General features: G+C 36.5%; 2 protein-coding genes across 2 annotated transcripts; both read right to left on the bottom strand.

Annotated features, from left to right (window-relative positions):
• Positions 1-3643: 3643 nt before the first annotated feature.
• On the bottom strand, positions 3644-11604 carry gmppaa (GDP-mannose pyrophosphorylase Aa). Its single transcript, XM_020920323.2, has 12 exons — positions 11449-11604; positions 10821-10918; positions 10603-10706; positions 10014-10206; positions 9875-9934; positions 9368-9498; positions 7476-7610; positions 6845-6942; positions 6720-6766; positions 6543-6635; positions 5527-5695; positions 3644-4738 (listed from the first exon to the last, which is right to left on the bottom strand). The coding sequence occupies exons 1-12, from the start codon at positions 11486-11488 to the stop codon at positions 4638-4640; spliced, it is 1269 nt and encodes a 422-aa protein (XP_020775982.1). The 5' UTR covers positions 11489-11604; the 3' UTR covers positions 3644-4637.
• A 1767-nt stretch (positions 11605-13371) lies between these two features.
• pnkd (PNKD metallo-beta-lactamase domain containing) lies at positions 13372-19820 on the bottom strand. Its single transcript, XM_055153149.1, has 9 exons — positions 19451-19820; positions 18988-19103; positions 18786-18898; positions 18066-18124; positions 17561-17653; positions 16849-17012; positions 16545-16631; positions 16341-16456; positions 13372-15264 (listed from the first exon to the last, which is right to left on the bottom strand). The coding sequence occupies exons 1-9, from the start codon at positions 19627-19629 to the stop codon at positions 15091-15093; spliced, it is 1101 nt and encodes a 366-aa protein (XP_055009124.1). The 5' UTR covers positions 19630-19820; the 3' UTR covers positions 13372-15090.
• Between the last annotated feature and the right edge of the window lie 152 nt (positions 19821-19972).

The following is a 19972-nucleotide window of genomic DNA, read 5'->3' on the forward strand; positions in this document are numbered from 1 at the left end:
GTGATGTGATGAAACTGACAAGAAGAACCATGTCTCCAGAAAATGAAGGACAAGAGCACATCAGAAGTGATTTGAGGAAGCTGACTAGAAGAACTGTATCTCCAGAAGACCGGCAGATTGGCACCTAAAAACTGCCCCGGAATTTTCCCCCACTGTGGAAATTGAGGACTGGTCCACCAGTGGACAGCCGTTTTGGGCTTTTCCAGAACAATTGCCAGTCCACCACTGCCAGAAGATGAAGAACACGAGCTGATCAGAAGTGACATGATGAAGCTGAGAAGAAGAACCATGTCTCCAGAAGATGAAGGACAAGAGCAGATCAGAAGTGATGTGATGAAGCTGACCTGAAGAACCGTGTTTCCGGAAGATGAAAAATATGAGCTGATCAGAAGTGATGTGATGAAACTGACGAGAACTGTATCTCCAGAAGACAGGGGCAGATTGGAATTTTCCCCTACACATCGACCCATGGTGAAAATTGAGGACCAGTCCACGAGCGGACGGCTGTTCTGGGCTTTTCCAGAACAATTGCCATTGCCAGAAGATGAAGAACATGAGCTGATCAGAAATGATTTGATGAAGTTGACAAAAAGAATCATGTCTTCAGAAGATGACGAACCAGAGATGGAGCTGATCAGAAGATCACCCTTAAAGAATGTACGGAAATTAGTCAATAAACAGAAGGCTGATTTGGAATTTTTATTTTATTTTCTTATTTAAAAATAAAATTTTCTGAAGTACATGTACATTGTATTCTTTATTACAATTTATTTAAAGGGGCATTATGTAACACTAAAATTTGATACTGTGACATCCCTCGCAGTAATTATTCCAATATGCCTGTTTTTTTTCTTCTTTTATATTCGACAAGCTACAGATTCACACTGTCAAGTTGAATTGGCTGTCACATTGGTGCCAAGAAAAACACTTAGACAATTTTCATGTCCCAGTAAAAATTGCATTGCCCTTATTAAAGTAAAAAAAAAAAAAAAAACACCAACTTTGGCTTATCATGTGTGTTTAAAACACTCAGGGTATAGTGGGATGAGTCAAGCACTATGATCTTTTTGAATAGCACAGTTAGCAAAGCATTAGCATTTGGAGGTGATGTATGACAGAAGATGCTATTTTTTCCAGTGTGTCTGAATTGCTGCCGTGTGAGGTGTCACTTTGTGTTTGACAGCTCATTTGTCAGGGCTTTAGGCGTTTGCTCGGCATCATCTTTTCACTCTAGCAACGCGCCGAGCTAATGCCAAACTAAGACAAGAGCTCTCAGATGGAACAGGCCTGGACCTCTGCCCGAGCACTCCAAATCTGCACTCCATAAATAGTCTGCGCATACATAGACTACTGTACTTTGCCAGTGCAGGTAATGAGCTTTCTGCTACATCTTGGTTTCACAAGGAAACTACACAAGCTATTAGGAGCATAATGATTTGGCAAGTTTTTGTGTCTGATACCTTTCTTAATATCACCTGCCACAAGAGGATGTAGTCTATAGATATGAAATCTCTTGCATAAGGACACCACAACAGAACCGCAGTCCTTCCTGTTACAGTGGGGAAAAGGTGGTGCACTGTGTAACTTTTCTGGTGGGTCAACCCATGCCAGCTTGTTTTCATGCAGATGTACCTGTAGGCTTAATGCTTTGCCTAGAATATGTATAGTATATCTCTCTTGAAGCAAGTGACACCAGCAAAGCAAAGTAATAACATCTTCATGGAGAAAAGCAGGTAGCGTACCTCAACCAGAAAATTTACATAGTGCACCTCTGACTCTAGCAAGACTCAGCCCTGACTTGACTCATGTGATTATCAGTTTGAATGGTCCATTATCAGTGTAAGTGCCCATGGAAAAAAAAATAGTGCTATGGGAAGTGACCGATTTATTTTACAGTTTTTCAACTACAATTACAATGAAATATTTATCAGTCAAATGTTGTCTGTATTGGAGAGGGTGTATAAGAATCGCTCAGCTCATGCTCCTCTGAGACTTCACTAAATTGACCTGAATGTGAAAATTTACAAACTGCTAGTGTCTTTCGTCCCTTTCGTGCCTGTAGTGTTGCAGCTCGGTGCCCTCTGCTCAGTTCATAACAGTGGGATGTGCCTCATCAGAAGAAGCTGGGACAGTAATGCACACACTCACCAGAGACCTCCTAAGGCTAATAGAACGACTCTGGCTTTCCTCATGCTCCATTTACAAAGGACTGGACCCAGAGCTCAGAGTAAACGCAACAAATCAGGAAGCATCAGGGGAGAGGGAGGTGGTGGACATTCAGTCTGGTAAACACAACTGTACTTCACAAGGACCTAATATAAATGTTTATGACACATCCAAAATGTTTTACTTTTATCTTCTTATTTGAAACATATAACACTCACAGATGACAAATATCCACACTTGGTTTATTGAGCAAGCGACACTCTGAAAACTTCAGGAATCTGAGCTCTCGGTAGGCCTACCATGTGTACAGAGGTAAGAAGTACTCCTTGACATTTACACAAAGCAAGTACATTTTCTTTTTTCAGATACTACACATTTACTTTATTGAATAAGAGTTTTATTAAGGTTAAGGTACACTTGTCTCCATGTCCTCTGCATTTGACCTATCCTTCATGGTTGCTGGGGCCCTGAAGAAAACATGAAAACTCTGCGCAGAAAGGCCCAGGTGATCCAGGAATCAAACCTGTAACCTTCTCGCTGGCACCCATTGTGTCACCAATCAGCGGTTATCAGTGGGTTGAAAGATCCCAATTAAAATGGACATATTTATAGTTTTGAACATGAGACTATGTTCTACCATAGTCTTGACACTTTGAGACTGCATTATTTCCCTGTACAGTGCACTGAAATGATTTGTTGGCTAGACATTTCCCCCCAGGCATTATCTCTCAAGAAATTTAACATTGTCTGTGTGTTGCTATGATCACATTTAAATATAACCAAAAAAAAAATTGTGAAATGATGAATTGTCTTTTGTACATAACAAAAACATTAGCCTCAGGAATAAAAACACTGAACACACTAAGTGCATATTCCCTTTTGTGAACTTTCAGAGTCAAGAATTGTATGTATGTTTTTAGAGAACTGCATCTAGAATGAACTTGTACACATTTCATTCCCATCTCAATTTAAATACTGTACTGAGAACTGTACATAAAAATTTAATTAAAATTTAAATAATGTCTTCAAAATCAGCAATGAAAAGCACAGCTAAGTCATTGCAAAAACTAAATTATAGTTGTGAATGAAAAGTGTTCATTAACTTGTTTTTCTAACATTGCGTGAAGGACAGACTGTGAAGAGACTTGATTAAAATATATTATGCTGTACTTTGGTATCACAATTTACATCAGTCTTAATAGACACTTGTGCAGGCAGTAATTGGAGCAAAAGTGTTGAAGTGATCAGGAGAGCTTGAGGGCTTAATAAGTAAATGTTAATGTGCTGGAAGACTAAATTAAAAACACTCCCTTCAGTGATTGCAAACCAACAATTTCTGTGAGTGGAGTTGTACAGTAAAAGTGTGCAGGCTCCCCACTGGGTTCCCATTTGAAAAAGACAACATCTCTTGATTGCAATGTACATATGCAAATTCTTAACGCGCTGATTTATACTGGCGCAAGTAACAATAGAGCCGTACGGTAACAAAAGTTTTAATCAAAAGCCACACAAATAATTGTCACTTCAGATTCACCATGCAGTCAGTCTACAAAGTATTTCATTCCCTTAATTATTGTTCTAATAGCAAAGTTCATAATCAGTCCAGGGTGCCCTTGGGAAACAGTGGTCATTAATAAATTAACTTCAGAGTACATTCAACAAAATATATTACTAATTTAACAACAATTTTGGGCAAATATAATAAAAACACAATGTCCACTGATCTGGCATTACCACTGCAAGGTGAAGAGAATAACAGTTTACACAGATAGCTTCTTAGATGTGCAATGTGTAACTTTTATCTAAAATTATCTGAAAACAATAATCGTAACCCAGCAAAAATGTTCATAACTGTCAAATTGCGTATTTGTTTTTACCTCGTTTAATATCTCTACACTGGTAATTACCAAACCTATCCATATGAAACAAAGTTCAAAGTGTTCCCTGCCTCCACCAATAACCTAAAATTTATTTTCTAATTACCCCCCCCCCCCAAAAAAAAAAAAAAATTGTGTTGCCTCATTCAATCACAAAGGTTGATTGATATCAGTTGAAAGGACTTAAAACCACAAGATGAATATGGCAAATTCGAAGACTCAACTCCTAGTTACCCTTTTTAAATAAAATACTGAATTGAGAAATGTAATGTAATGCTCAGTCTTTCTGAAATTATGATATCAAGTTGTTGAAGGTGAACCCAATCAAGTTTGTATGATATAAAGCAGGCGGTCAAAGTGTGATGCTTGAACAGTGCAAATCTCGAGGTCAGTCAACATGTCAAAAGTTGTTGAATGCTCATACCGACTGATGCATAAAGGCTGGTGGGCAAATATAAAAAAATCTGTACTTCAATCATTTCTCAAGTCCCATATCTTTTTTCCTTTTCAGCATCTTGTATACAGTAACTCAGAGGCAGTGTCAGCGTGTCCTTCATCTGCACCAGTAGGGGGAACGGCAAGGCAAGCCCCAAACTAGAGGATGATTTGGTTTTTGAAGCTGCGGTTGAGGTCTTTGTGTGGGAGGACGATGGAGTTGAGTATAATGACCTCAGAGGGAATGCTCACATTACAACCTATGGAGATGAAGCCAGACTGGAGTTAGTCCCTGCTCTGCCTCTGCACATCACATAATATATTACACTTGTCAAATAGGCTGTGTTTATGGAGGAGCTATACTGGCTTTTTCATTATTTTTTACAGATAATGCAAATGAATTGTCCCATATGGCCAAACAGATCACAAATAATAAATGTTAGAGGGCAAAGTACAGTATTATAAAAAGATATTTTACAGTTTATTTATGTTAAGGACAGTGCATATTAAAGAGGCACTAAGCAACTTTTCTGGAGCAGGGTCCACCACCTGCTAGTCTCTCTGCCTTTGTGAGTTTAATGCCATACTGTGTTCAGTATGGCATTAAATTTATTAATCTTCATGGAGCAATAGAACCTCATGGAGACAAGCAGGTGGTGGATCACATAGTGCAGCTTTAATAAAAAAATATTTTTATATGCCAGAATTAGGTAAAAAGGCCATTGTATGTTGAACTTGTAAATGCTCTTTCCATTGACTCGCAAATCTTTATATTTCAATATGTCCAAAGTGGCATGGGATGTATTAAACATTTATTATCTATCTGTATTATGATTTTTAATGCATTTTTTATTATCAACACTAAACTATTTGAATAAAACACTGTATTTATTAAAATAGCCTTTGCACAGTTTTTATAACCTAAGATGTAAAAAGCTCATTACACATGTTTCTGTCTGGTATATATATGAATGCATTTGATTATTTAACACATTACTAATACATGTGAGCAACAAGAGGAATATCTCTGCATGTCAGAAGATCTTACCAAGAATAGTAATGGACGGAGTGAGTTTGCCTTCTCTGAACAACGTTTCGCTGTCGATTCTTGCATAAGGGTCATTGGGGTTGGGGTCACTGGGGGTGCCTTCCACTCGGGCCCATTTGCCGATGGTGCTTTCCCATCCCACAATGCTGTTCAAAACACAGCAGTGATCCTAGGGAGGAGAGGTCATTCTCAATGTTTAAGTATGTATTTTAAAATAATAACACTATAAAAATATTCAGCTGCCTATTGAGAGAAGCGAGATGTGACAAAAATGGAAAAGATAGCCCTCATTTAATGATATCGATATCGAAAACTGGTAGATTTGTAATATGTACTCATTAACTACAAAGCTAAACCAGGGTTAAGGTGTCATATTTTAGTTCATTGTGATACGAATTTTGTATTTGCCAGAATTTCATCACTAAAGCTACATTAGAGACTCATTTTAAATCACACCCCAAATAACAAATTGTCCTTGTGAATAAAACAGTGCAATCAATATGTCAGATGAAACCTAAACTCATTGTGGAGGCTCAGAGTTATCACTGGAGACATGAGATTAAATTAAAGCAGCTCGCAAATCATTAGAAATGACAGCTTTGAAAGAGCAAACGCAACATTATTTATGTAGTGACAGAGAAGTTAAAGATGAATACAAAGGGTGTCAGAGTTGAATTGTGGGAAATGTAACCAATAAAACAGTTGCAGTCGATATGTCGCAGTGTGTAATGAGATCTATTTAGCATTTCTTTAATTTGTACAGCCTTTGATAACTTCACAATCATTAACAATAACTAAAAAAATAAAATGTGTACTTGGTTATAAGTTGATACAACCTTTGATCAGGCCCAGTTCTACACAGCTGAGTTTGGGTGAGCACATTAAAATTTTAGGTGGGCAAATATAGTGATATATGTTTATTTATATTAGGTAGTAGCTTAGATTGGGGTGGACAAGAATTTCACTTGTCTATAGCTAGACCTATATGACTATGTTGTAGGTTCAAATGTGCTTACTTGTAGTGTTGCATTATGAAGAATGATGGATTCTCGTACTCTGACCCCAGCACCAATCGTCACTCCCATCCCAATGGACACATTTGGGCCCAGCTGTGCACAGAAGAGACAATCTGTTACAAGACACTGCACTTTGAACATTACCATCAAATGCACAATAGCAAAGCTTTTCCTTACTGTTGCTGTGGGGTCGATATTTGCAGTTGGATGAATGTAAACATTACCTATAATATAGAAATATGCTCAATATATAGATTTGTGTTTATTAAAGTCTTATCAAAATAGTCAAAAAGTAACATTACCACTTATTTTGGGGGCTCCTTCTTTGTTTGTAGCCAGACGTTCAGGGTGACTTGTGTGATATTGGTTGAGGTACAGTCGACTTGCATAAATTGCAGACCTAAAGAAATACATTGTTAAAGATCTTATAACAGGGAAAAATGAACTCTTGTGAGATTTAAGCTCATTTAATCATCAAAAACATACCTGGAGTTGTGTTTTGTTTCATTCACACATGTTCATTATTAGTTTATCCACATCTCCAAAGCTCAGAATGCTCTGCAAGGAGGAGCCCTCACAAAGCCTTTTAATATGCATTGTTCATTTCACAAGGTGGAACAGAGTGTTTTCAGTTTTAGAGGAGAACTCTTAAATTTGCAGGTCTTGTGTGCTAAACATGTATGAATTAAATAAAACACAACTCCTTTTTTATGAGGAAACAACATTATGATCAGAAAATATCATAATATTGGCCTTTTAATAACATTTGGATGTTACATTGTTGCTGCAGAATTTTAATCCAGTCCCTAATGCATGGATGGAAACAACATGAAAATATAATCTGTAGATGTGAGTTTTCATTTAATGTGTTTTTTGTAACATTGCATTCCACACAGATATTGCTACAAACTTCTTCTTGCTAAAATCACTCACCCAGCCGATTTAATCTGGCTCCAGAAGCTGAGGGTCTTGTACACGTAGAGTTTGCCTTGCCCTGCCAGAGCAGTGAAAATGTCCTGCTCCAGTCGTATATGCTCTGCTCTATGCCACCCATTGTTTGGTTCCTCTCTGCAAAAGACACATGTTCAGTCATTAGCACAAAACACAAATACATTCAGCTGAAGACTATCCATGGATGGCCATCAGCTTGTCTCCATGGAGAGATTATTGCTTTGGACAGTACATTATTAAACTTAGATATCTTACATTTGTTCAGTTACTCATGATTTTATTATTGAAAAATACCCTGAGAAAAATTGAGCAAGTTTGCTTCTCCACAGATCATCTCAGTAACTTTGTCTGGTGGCATCATCTGTACATCACCGTGGGGATAGATAAGTTTAGTCTCCTTCTTTGGAAGAATACAAGCAATAACATCTCCGTGGAGATTAGCCAGTGGTGGACATGCCATCAGAAAAGTTACATAGTGCACCTTTAGAACTTTTAAAAGTTAATAATTTTTCTTCCCTAAAGCTGAGCCTGGAGAATAAATAAGTTGCATTCTCTCAACTTAAAATGCAAGACTGCATTGATGGGGTCAGTGCTGACTTGATAGCAAAGCTGATTACCTAGTGTCCAAAACTTCAGGCAAGAGTCCACATGCTCCATATTAATCAGCCAAAGTCTCTGATATAGTGTATTGTAAGAGCCCCGAGATGAAACACGCTCTTAAAATATTCATTTCATCAATATTTAACAGATACCAACCCATAATCGAAGTTTTACTGAAAAGCAGGGAAGTTGCTTTAAGGCAAAGTGGTCCCCATGAGAGCTTGTAGTATTAGGCACATAGTTTCTAACAAGAATCTATGATGTGTTAAAGAAAAACGTGCAGATTCAGTGCAGTGCTTGCAGAAGTGAGACGGGTAAAATTGGGTGACCCTAACATTTCCTTGGATGACCACAACTGAACTTAAACTTTAATATAAAACTTAAAGATATCCCATAGAATTTCATTAGGAATAATCAAGTGCAAATGGATAAAGTCTATTGTGCAAGTGACTGTGATTGAAGACATTTTTGGGAGGGGAAAAAAAGAAAGGAAAAAGGAATAATCTAAATTCTCAATGGAAGCTCACTGCTACTACAAAATTTACAAGGCTACTAAGACTAGACAAGAATACTACTTCTATTACACAGTATGTAGGGAAAACTAAGACTGTGCCAAACCCATACTGTCTTTTGAATTGCAAATGTGTCAAAGAAGAAAAAAAATGCCTCGAGTTTTACTGTTAACTTAACACTAGATTCTAATCAATACTAAAACAACAAACAAAACTAGATACATACTTAAACAAACATTGATACATAATAATAGAGTAAATATCATCAATTTGGACTTTTCCTAAACAGTTTGAAATGGTCTTGAATATATATCAGAACCACATTAAAGAACAGCAACTACAATGCACATGTCCAAAACACCTTAACTGCATACCTTGAAGTGTATTATGTAAGAGTTGTACAGCATTCTATAACTATTTTCCACAAAAAAGCACAAATCATGTAAATGTATGCAGAACAAGATGCAATGAAATGCACTACAAACTACACCTTGACTAGCAAACAAAGCTTTAAGAAATAGTCACAATAGCAAAAGCTAGCACACCACAAATGAGGCGATATTTTATTTTTTCATAGGGCTCACACCACACAGTAAGTGCTCTAACCACACCGTGCAACCTACGTAAACCGACTTACCCATCGTACGGGTATCTGATGAAGTAACAGAAATCATGGAGGAATGGAGAAGGAAGAGGAAAAATGAAGAAAACAAAAGTGATGGTAATGTGCATGCTTAGAGAGCAGACAGAAAAGTGACTCACAACAACATATCCTGCTGGTTCTTCTGGAAAACAGCTCCAATGTGCTTAAAAATGTCTGGGTTAAACAGGTAGATCCCACAGTTGATAATGTCGCTAACAAATGTACTGGGCTTTTCAACGTAGTGCTGGACCTAAAGAAACAAGTATTATGGAGTTAAGTTAATTTGATTTATTCTAAAAGCACACTACCCTACCTTTATAGACTAAGACAAACTTGATCCACAAGGGAAATTATTTAGATACAGTAGCACACACATCACAATAAATTATATTGATTATATTAATCATAACACTATAAACTTTTAATAGAGATTAAAAGGTAGACTTTATTGATCCCCATAGGGATTTGTCGCTGGGGGCAATCTGTCAGATCTTCAGCTAGCATTTCTGCCTATTGTGCATGTATTTTGAATACAGTTTTATATATCTAACTAGGATATGGAAATCCCTATTGTATTCCACTGGCAAGGAATTTGTAAGCTTTGTAAACTAATGAAGTAGGGTTACCTCATTTGTTTCTTCATTTGCAACAATGCATCCATAATTTAGGGACTGCTTTCTGTTTGCCTAATGAGACAAAAAAATAAAATAAAAGTTTAAATCAATTCATTGTACTTTTTAATTATTACAATTTTGCTGGTCTTACTGTAGTGCCGAGGATTACAAAGCTATTTGGCTCTCCGTGCTCCTTCTGAAAACTTAGCATTTCAGTGAGAGGAAAAGCTGAACATACATCTGCATTGAGAACAAAGAAAGCCTCCGGACTCCCTGAAACAATCTGATCTCTGAAGTGATAGATACCCCCTCCAGTGCCCAAGGCTGAATACTCCTGTAAATACCTGTAGCACACAGAAACAAAGCAGCTATTACGGTATTTATAAACACAAAAAAGGGTAGTGTTTCTAGTATAGTTCGAAATCATGATATTGTGAAATTTGCTAGCAGGGGCCTATATAACCACGAGAAATTAACTATTTATGGATTTCCAAATATAATTCACATATGTTGATTTACTGGGACTACAGAATTAAAGTCCTTTAAACTGACAAGCTGTGTTTGAAAAATAACTCAATATTTTAATAATAAAGAGAAAAAGTGGATGTTCTTTATTTACCAGATCCAAACATCTGCATTATTTTGAACTTATTTTGACCCACCTTTCACCTCTGTTAAAAATATGCAATTTAGAATCATGTGATAACACATGAACCAAGTATTGCAAATGATGTGCTTACCTGATTGAAATTTTAAATTGCTGCTGTGCATTGACCAGAAATCTGGTCAATTCTTCATTAGGCTGGTAAAAGCCAATGAGCAAAATTTCCTTCATATTTGGGACCTGTAAAAAATGCAACACATTAGTACAACCAAAAGCACAAGAACAACCATGGAAAGAATCATTAAAAAGATACATACATATTTATCATTGTCATGATGATATGCAGATACTCACTTTGGCACATGCCTCTATGTGATGTTGCAACATGGGGACTCCAGCAACAGGAAAAAGAGGTTTGGGGACTTCAAATGACAAGGGCCTGAACCTGGTGCCTGGAGGAGGAAAATATGTAGCCTAATAATATCACTTTCAAACGCATTTAGTTCGTTTTTTATTTATTATGTGATTTAAATAAAGTCATTCAGACAATCTTCATGGATTAAATTTTATGATAAACGGTATTCAAGAGAGTATCTTTACATTATGGGTCGTTTCTGTAGTCATTTTGAATAATACTACAAAGTACAAAGATACACTCAAACTATAAGATACTTGCATACCATGAAGAAGAATGCCATGTAAAAAACAAAAATCCTCCCTCTGTAGCCTGCGCAAATATGCCAGCTAGTGAAATACATATTGTTCTGTTGACAGAAGCATCAAGTACACAGAATATAAGTCAGAGCACCCATCCCTTTAAACACATGTCGCTTTGTTTTGTTTGTTCGCCAGCTGACTGATAATTTGCCACGTCAGTGATAACAGGAGCTCAGGGGTCTCCTAGTAGCTGCTGATGACACTGGTAGCTTCGTTTCTTGCCGATCAAGCAGAATAATAGTAGATGAATATAACATAGCCTTACCCTTTTGTGGACCACCGATTAAAACCACAGCTTTCAACATTTTCAATGAAGAGACTAGTGACAGCTCAGCCTGGCTGATGGGCTCTTCTGTAAAAAAACACTTCCGTATGACGTCTTGCGTGAGCACGTAATGCGTCCAAGTGGGGAGGGGCTGAACGAATCTGGAGTTGCCAAGTCTCTTCTTATTATCGACGCTTGGTTGCTCATTGTTGCCCTCTGAAAATCTGGCAACCCTCACCACAAATTAGAGCTGTACAATTCAATTTAAAGTACGAAGAAGAAAGCGAGGTAAAGCTAACAGAAAGTGTGCAAAATGTCTGAAGGCCAAACGCTGAGAGCATTGGTGAATGAGCGGCTCACTGCGGCTGCGGGAGATATTTGCGCTTGTTAAAAGAACAAAAACGGAGTATGGGGAGGAACTGTGTCGCTCCAAAGAGGTGAACTAGAAGAAACAGAAGATCCTGGACACTGTCCTTAGCCCACAAGTCGTGGTTCACAGAGGTCCAGAGCCACGTGCTCAGTCCTGAGCTCAGAAAGAATTAGGAACTGTCAAGGGCCCCACAGGTTAAACCAGGACCAGAGGAACAGAGCGTCAAATCTGTCCCCCAGATTTCACTGTTTGTGTAAAAGATGAAGAGCTCTCCTCACATCTCATAGAAATACAAACTGACCATAAACAAGAACGACAGTGAAGAATATTTGCATTTAGAGTCCGAGGAACAGACTGACGATGATGATTGGATCATCAGTCAGTAATAACATGTCTGCAGCAGAGACTTGCGCCACCCTCCCAAATGGAATCATGCCATATTTTGAAGGTTTGTCAAAAGAAATGTTCCACTGAAAAAGAGTTATTAAAACACAACAGCCTTTATTCAAGAGAGAACCCAACACCTGTTTAGTTTGTAAGAAAACACTGAGCAGTTTTAGTAATCTGAAAACACATGAGGATTCAGGGAAGAGACCTTTCAGCTGTTCACTCTGTCCTAAAACATTTTTTCAGAAGTGTTCTCTAGAAATCCTTTAGAGAAGACACATGGTGGAAAGACCTTACAGCTGTTCTTTATGTCAGAAAAGGTGCATATCTAGGTCTGATCTCAAAAGACATACACGGTTTCACACTAGAGAGACTTTTCAGCTGTTCAATCTGTGGGAAAGGCTTTATTCTTCATGCTTACCTCAAATGCCACCTTAGATCTGAACACTATAGTAACCTATCAGCTGTGAAAGTGACACATGAATGTTTTGTAAATTTCCTGATTCACTTAATAATGAATTATTACAAACATGGATAGTTTTGTGTCTTGCAGAATCACAACATAGGCTTGTACTTTATGGCAATGGCTCTCAAACTTTTCACACAAAGTACCACCAAAGAAAAGATTTGGTTTTGCAAGTACCACCAGATGTAAACCTAGATTTCTCCAGGACTAATCTAGGGCTAAACCAGGTCAAAAAGTGAACAAATGTTGACCTGTCTTCCACTACATCATAACCGCTCTAGTTCAAAACAAGGAAATGTTCAAAAGAGGGCAAAAAGTGGATAAAACAAGCTCTAAATTAGGCAAGCCGAGATACTCAAGATCTGTCCAAGTATCACCCGAATGGTATACATACCACAGTTTTATGCCATACGGTCATGGTTGTATTTCTGGGTATACCAGCATGTACATGTACAAAAAAACAAAAAATAATCAAAGTAAGAGCATATATATATATATATATATATATATATATATATATATATATATATATATATATATATATATATATATATATATATATACATACACACATATATATTACTCTGTATCAGTATTCCTCCAGTCTTTCTCTGTAGTTTGGCTCTGCATTGGACAATTGGACATGTATAAAATCTTCTTTCAACAGAGTAACAGAATTTACCATAAAACTGACCCAGCATTTATTATCCCATTTATCTCACATTTTTATTACAGTTTTCACATGGATAAAGTAGGGTTCACTTCAAATGTTTGGTGTAAAGTACAAAAAAGGGCTAAAAATAGATTGGGGTCTGTCTCCTTTAAAGACAACAAACACAGCTCAAATGGAGGAGTTTACTTTCAAATACACTCATTAAAACGTAACCTGAAGTGAGACAGTTTCCCATGTGGAGGCAACCGTAACTCAAACATATGCAAATGAGATGCGTATCAGAAGCATCTTTCAGTCGAGTATTTTAGTCAACAATCACCAGGGGACAAGGTGCTTTGGTACAAGATGCACTTCTTCAGGAGCAACTGAAGCCTTCATGTCATTCCCTAATAGTTTAAAGGTTAATACATTTGCATTTTGTCTCATCTTAAACAGACTTCAAATAGACATGCTCAAAGCACAAAATATGAATGAGCTTAGGTATGCCATAGACCCTTTGTAATACTATGTCATCACAATGTTCAAGTGAGGCAAAATTAAGTAGACCATAATACATTTTCAACAATTAAAAATGATCACATCTAAATGGTTTTAAATCTGTCCATATACCAATTTAGAATTTTTAGGGTAGAAGTGTCACTTTACAAAAGGAAATAAAACCATTTGAGCTTCACAAAAAACAATTTGTGGCAAATGATGTAATATATTTTTAGGTAAAATGTAATAATACCATTATAATAATCCCCAATTAAATCAATTGCACATATCTGTATGGTTATCATTTCCCAAACCATTCTTGATTTTTCATATGTCGTGATATTCTGCATCCCAGTAATCTCAGTTTCTCAATTGAAATCACATTATGTTCCACTTCATTTTTGCCTCCAGCTGCCACCAATTTTTAATGTAAAATATATTTGTTTACACACCTTTTAAAGGTCTACATTTTGGTACCTAAATTGTTTTACTCATTGTCACAGTTAGAAAGTCCTTTCAAGTACAAAATAAGCATTAATTTGGTAGTCATTAAAATTCCTTCATTTAAATCAAATGTCAGTTCACATTTCAGCATGTTTAAAATCCTACCCATTCTGATTAATAATTCATTTTTCAAACAGCTATTCAGCCATTTTACATACAGCAAAATTAGAAAATATGGCAATACAAAAAGTACCACAGCCAAAATAATTACATAGAATGGCATAAAAAACATTCAAAACATTAGCTGATTCTTGTGTGCAAAAATGTACCATAACTGTAAAAAAAAAAAAAAAAAGAAAAAAGAAAGAAAGAAAAACAGATTGTCTCAAAATTATTGCCACTCTCATAAAGATTTTTTTCAAATTCAAGTGTACCAAGCATGGTAATTTTAGTACCGATATTCAGATAGATAAAATAAATATCATTAAACAAACCATCTACTTAAACTGATCCAAAAGATTGAGATGTGTATCAAAGCTGTACTTGTAAAGCTACCAGAATCATGAGATAACGGTGAGGAAAGTCTTAAAGTATCAATAACATTATAATGTCCAATATGGTCACAAGAAGTAGGACTAACTGTTGTTGGTCACTAAACTACAAATATAAACAAAAATATCTCCCTCTAGTGGTTGGCTGCAGTAAGGTCACAATAAGTGGTGACAAGTTATTTATACAGTTGTGCAATGTGTGCGTAGACCCTTTTCATTCAACCCATGCCCTACTAAAGCATGATTTAACAGGCTCCCAGTCTTAGCATGTGGATTATCTTCTGTTGTATAGGTCTTTTCGTTTTCTGAGCTCTTCTAGTACTCTGGCTCTGAACTGGGTCCAGTCTTCATCCTGCTGCTGCTGTAGACCCAAAGACCGGTGGAGATCTGCCGAGTGAGTCCTGAGGAAAGGGTTGTACTCTTTCTCTTCTCCAATTGTGGAAGGGCTCTAGGAAAAGAGTTAGGTACTGTCAAAGATAATATGACATCTTCGTAGTCCAGTCTTTCTATGGATATATCACCTTGGGCTGTGGAAATTATCAAATTATTACTGCAATATAATGTTGTATTTGGAAGTACATTTAATTAAATTCTGTTCTGAATAATGGTGAGGACTGTGTGTTTTTACCCTTAAAGCTTAGAGCTAAGTCATTTCTCAAATCTAAATAGGCTTTTAAATAAAAAATGTTAAAAATCTCAAAACTTTACTAAGATTGTTATCAGTTATTCATTGACTAACACTTAATAAAAGTGTTTAAAAAATGTTTGAGTAATTGCTAATTAGTAAAGCTTTTACCTCAACTTAATTTCAAACTTCGGAATCACATTTAGAGTAATGCAATGTTTAAATTTGGGATATAAGACATTGGACATAAGATTTTGAAGTAACAGACTAAACCTGAGAGTTTACATTCTTGTAATTTTATATGAGGATGTTGTTTGGTACCTTAACCTTAAGAATGTATGTATATATATATGTATGTGTATATATATATATATATATGTATGTATATGTATATATATATATATATATATATATATATATATATATATATATATATATATATATATATATATATATATATATATGTGTGTGTGTGTGTGTGTGTGTGTGTGTATATATATATATATATATATATATATATATGTATATATGTGTGTGTGTATATATATATATATATATATATATGTATATATATATATATATGTGTATATATATATATATATATATATATATATATATATATATATTATATATTTATATATTTATATATTTTATCCCTTTACCATGGACATTACTCTGCTCCAAACAGTGCCATACATTACACCGCCAAGTTAAAAAAAGAACAGACAGGCCTCACATAGCGCAGACTGTAGGCGGGGATAAGCCTCCATACAAAAGGCTGTGGACACCATGAATCCTGTGAGCACTGCATGCCAAACAGGCCCAGTCTAAAGCAGTGTGTGTGTGTGTGTGTGTGTGTGTGTGTGTGTGTGAGTGAAAGTGTGTGTGTCTATTCTCACCGTGCACAGCTTGTGTCCTCTCTGCTGCAGCACCCACTGATACTTGTTTTCCCTGGCACTGTTCTGGGGCTCTACCTCAGCAGCAAACAGCAAGTTATCCTCAGCATATTCATGGCCTGAGGGTGGACAAACGTTAAAGAATAAAAACATAACATAATCGCAGAGGCTTTTAATATATATCAAACGACAGAAAGTGTTGCATACCAGGCCATAAGAAGGTATCGTCACTTAAAGAGCTGACTGTATCCAGCGATGACAGCATTGTGGGGGCTGTGCCTTCAAACATGCGCCCTGAAAGCACAAGGACAGAGAAAATTATCTTTTTGTGGCAATGTTCTAACTTAGTGGTTCTCCAGCTGTGGTATCACTGGTGCTATACTAGCTCCATGCAGTTTAAAATATGCAAGAAAAATATGGACTAGTAATTTACAGATTCTCAGTGCTATCCTCATTTATTTCAGTCTAAAGATCCACCTTACCCAGTTAGATTATTTTTCTTGTAACTTACCGCATCCTGACAAAAACACCAGGTCCCCAGAAAAGAGACTACAGGGGGCTCCGACCTCTCTGCCATCCAGGAGATAGATCATGTGACCAACAGTGTGTCCTGGAGTGAAGAGGGCCTTAAAGTGCAACCGTCCAACATCCACAGTGTCCTTGTTTGAGAGAGGACTGAAAGAGAATGAAAAACATATTATCTCACACAGTAGATTTAAACTGTGTACATCAATTGGCACTTAATATGCAGTACAGCAACACAAAAAAGAACTAGCCTGGATGAAACCAAGAATAAAGTTGGACTAAACTAGACCAAAGTTGAGTCTAAACAAGTCAAGACTATTCAATAATAAAACAAGCTATAAAAATGAATCAAATTGGCCAACAAATTATATGTTACATGTGTTACAGTGATTTTAATGTTTATTGTTTAGTTTCCAAACACAACACTTATTGCCAACTGCACTATGTTGCCTCAAGCCTTCATATCAGAAACTGTGTGAGAAGTCTTAAAAGCTGCTATGACAGTGTGAGCTTATTTGATTTTGACTTGATATAATTCAGAATTAAATTAGGAGACACTTGGTTCATGGCATGCCTGTCAGCCACAGCTTGTCCGCAGCACCTGGTATGATAATTGTGATAATGTGGTGTGAAGTCATGTGCTGACAGAGGGCTGCAGCCGTGAGTGCAGTATGTTAACAGTGGTAGAGGAGACGTACTGTGTGAGCCCAGGGACGTTATCCACAGCACTCCCATACACACGGCACGAGCTGTGGAGACGCTTCAGCCCTTTGTTTCCTCCACTGTGGTCCCTGCAAATGCACAATATTTGAGAATTAGACAAGCTTATTACTCACTGATAGTGAATTATAATAATACACAAACACTACTGAGACAAAAAAGAATAGTAGTAAGCAATAATATAAAATTAGATGTAATAAACTATATATAAGTGTTTCCCAAAAATTCTTATTTATGAAGTTGCATTTGGATTACCTATTTTTTATGGATATTTTGATTGATATTATGAAATACTGTACACTGAATGCAAAATCAACAACTGAGATTAATGGACCTACGTAACCCTAAATTGATTTCCAATTGTTACACAAGAGAGAGAGTTTACCACCAGTAATACCTGCCCCAGAATTTGAGGAGAACCTCTTCATAAATAAATGGCCATGTTAAAACAGTGTTGTGTGTATTGTGTAATGATTGACTCACCAGTGCTTGTGTGTGCAGAGTATTGCTTCTAACAGCACTCCTTCCGCCTCGAGAGCTGCCTACAAAGTCACACAGATGAGTAAAGTCTTAAATTGATATTTTAGTACAGCCCTTTAGCAGCTGTTACTCTACTCACTGGCCACAGCACACCACAGATTTACACCATAACAATAGTTATTTCACTCCTTCATTGATTTGATTCAACAAACCAAAAAGGTATATCCACTAAGACTAAACTGATAGCAACCTTACATGATCATATTACAGCATGCTTATTGCCAAACATATGCTTAGTTAGTTTAGTAAGAAAAAAATTTACTTCCAGGCAGCTATTTGTACCAGCATGTAGAAATCTGTAAAAGCCTGTATTCTATGCCAGAAGGCCTTTGTTCAGACATAGTTTCAGAAGCTTTGTAAAGATACTTGATGCCACTTCTGTTTACAGAAAAGCCATGTTCTCAGCATTGGCAAGATTAAGCCTACATTAGTATTATGTCCATTACAGTGAAACTGCATCTGGTATATGTATAATATAATATAATATATAACATAATATAACTATATATATATATATATATATATATATATATATATATATATATATATATATATATATATATATATATATATATATATATATATATATATATATATATATATTGTTTTTTTCCCTTTTGTGATAGTATTATTCTATAACAGTATTTCAGGCAGTGGTCTCACCTGTACGGATTGAGGATCTGCAGGATCTACCACCACTGCAACACTTGAAGCTGTGTCAATAATGAGATAGCTGTAGTTGTCAGACAGCACTGAGATGGGAATTATTTTGATACCTGCAGAAAGACAGAGTGTTACAGTATTATTACATCGTGTTCTGCAGATATAACAGAATCTCAGTTACTTATTTGCATGTTGTTCATACCATTGAACTCCATTGGCTGAGTGGAGGAATGTCCCGATGGGTAGTGCTCGCGGGCTTTTCTCATTTGTCTCTTGTAGTACATGTAGCCCAGTCTGGTCCTTGTATAAAGCGTGTATCTGAATAGAAACGAAGGCGATATTTACATTTAGTGACTAGAAAATAAGCAGGGACAGAAAAGGGGCGGGCCTGCGCAGCCGATTGTTGCCCTGTAATTGCATGCGGTATCATGCTTGGATTTCACGTAGTAGATTCAATGCAGCCTTAATTAGAATAATGTTCGTGGTTTTTACTTTTATGAAAGACGACTACAGAAACAACGATGGTACAGTTAAAGACACAAAGCAATCTTATAATGCCAGCGTAAGCCAAGCAGCCAAGCCGCGTCGTTAACCCTGTGTTTATGTAGCTAGACCATAGACTGCATGATGGCAACAAAAACACATTTTGTTCCAAATGCACTCACGCTATTCGGAAGAGCGGCTTCTCTGTACGAGCCATTATTTTGTGCAGATATTTCTTGCCGATCACTTTTACCTTACGACGAAAACGAATACAAACACACACGAGAAAGAAGAAGGATGCAGAGGCTGCGAATGTTATCACCCATTCAGGAAGCGCCATAGCCGGTGAACCGTGCGTCATGACGCGCTAATGACACGTCGCCCACAGAGAACCGTCACCTGTTTCTACAAAATGTAATAAAACTTGTAAATTAATTGTTAAAGTAAACTTGTATTTATGAATAGTAATAAAATGGTAATTATAAATAGTTCGTGGATAATATTTTTTTATTATAAATCTAAAATTCATTTGAAGAGATACCAGTAAACCAGATCTTGTATCCCCAAGATTTCCAAGGACACAGACACAGACAGAAAAAAAAAAGAGCTTTTGAGCTCTCATGGATTTAATTTATTTGCTTAATTACACATATAGGCTAATAGTACAAATTCTAGGTCTACTCTAAGCTATACTGCCATGAAAA

This window comes from Boleophthalmus pectinirostris, unplaced genomic scaffold (genome assembly GCF_026225935.1).
Source record: "Boleophthalmus pectinirostris isolate CB_2022bp ecotype Guang Dong unplaced genomic scaffold, ASM2622593v1 HiC_scaffold_1, whole genome shotgun sequence".
In the NCBI taxonomy this organism is placed as follows: Eukaryota; Metazoa; Chordata; class Actinopteri; order Gobiiformes; family Gobiidae; genus Boleophthalmus; species Boleophthalmus pectinirostris.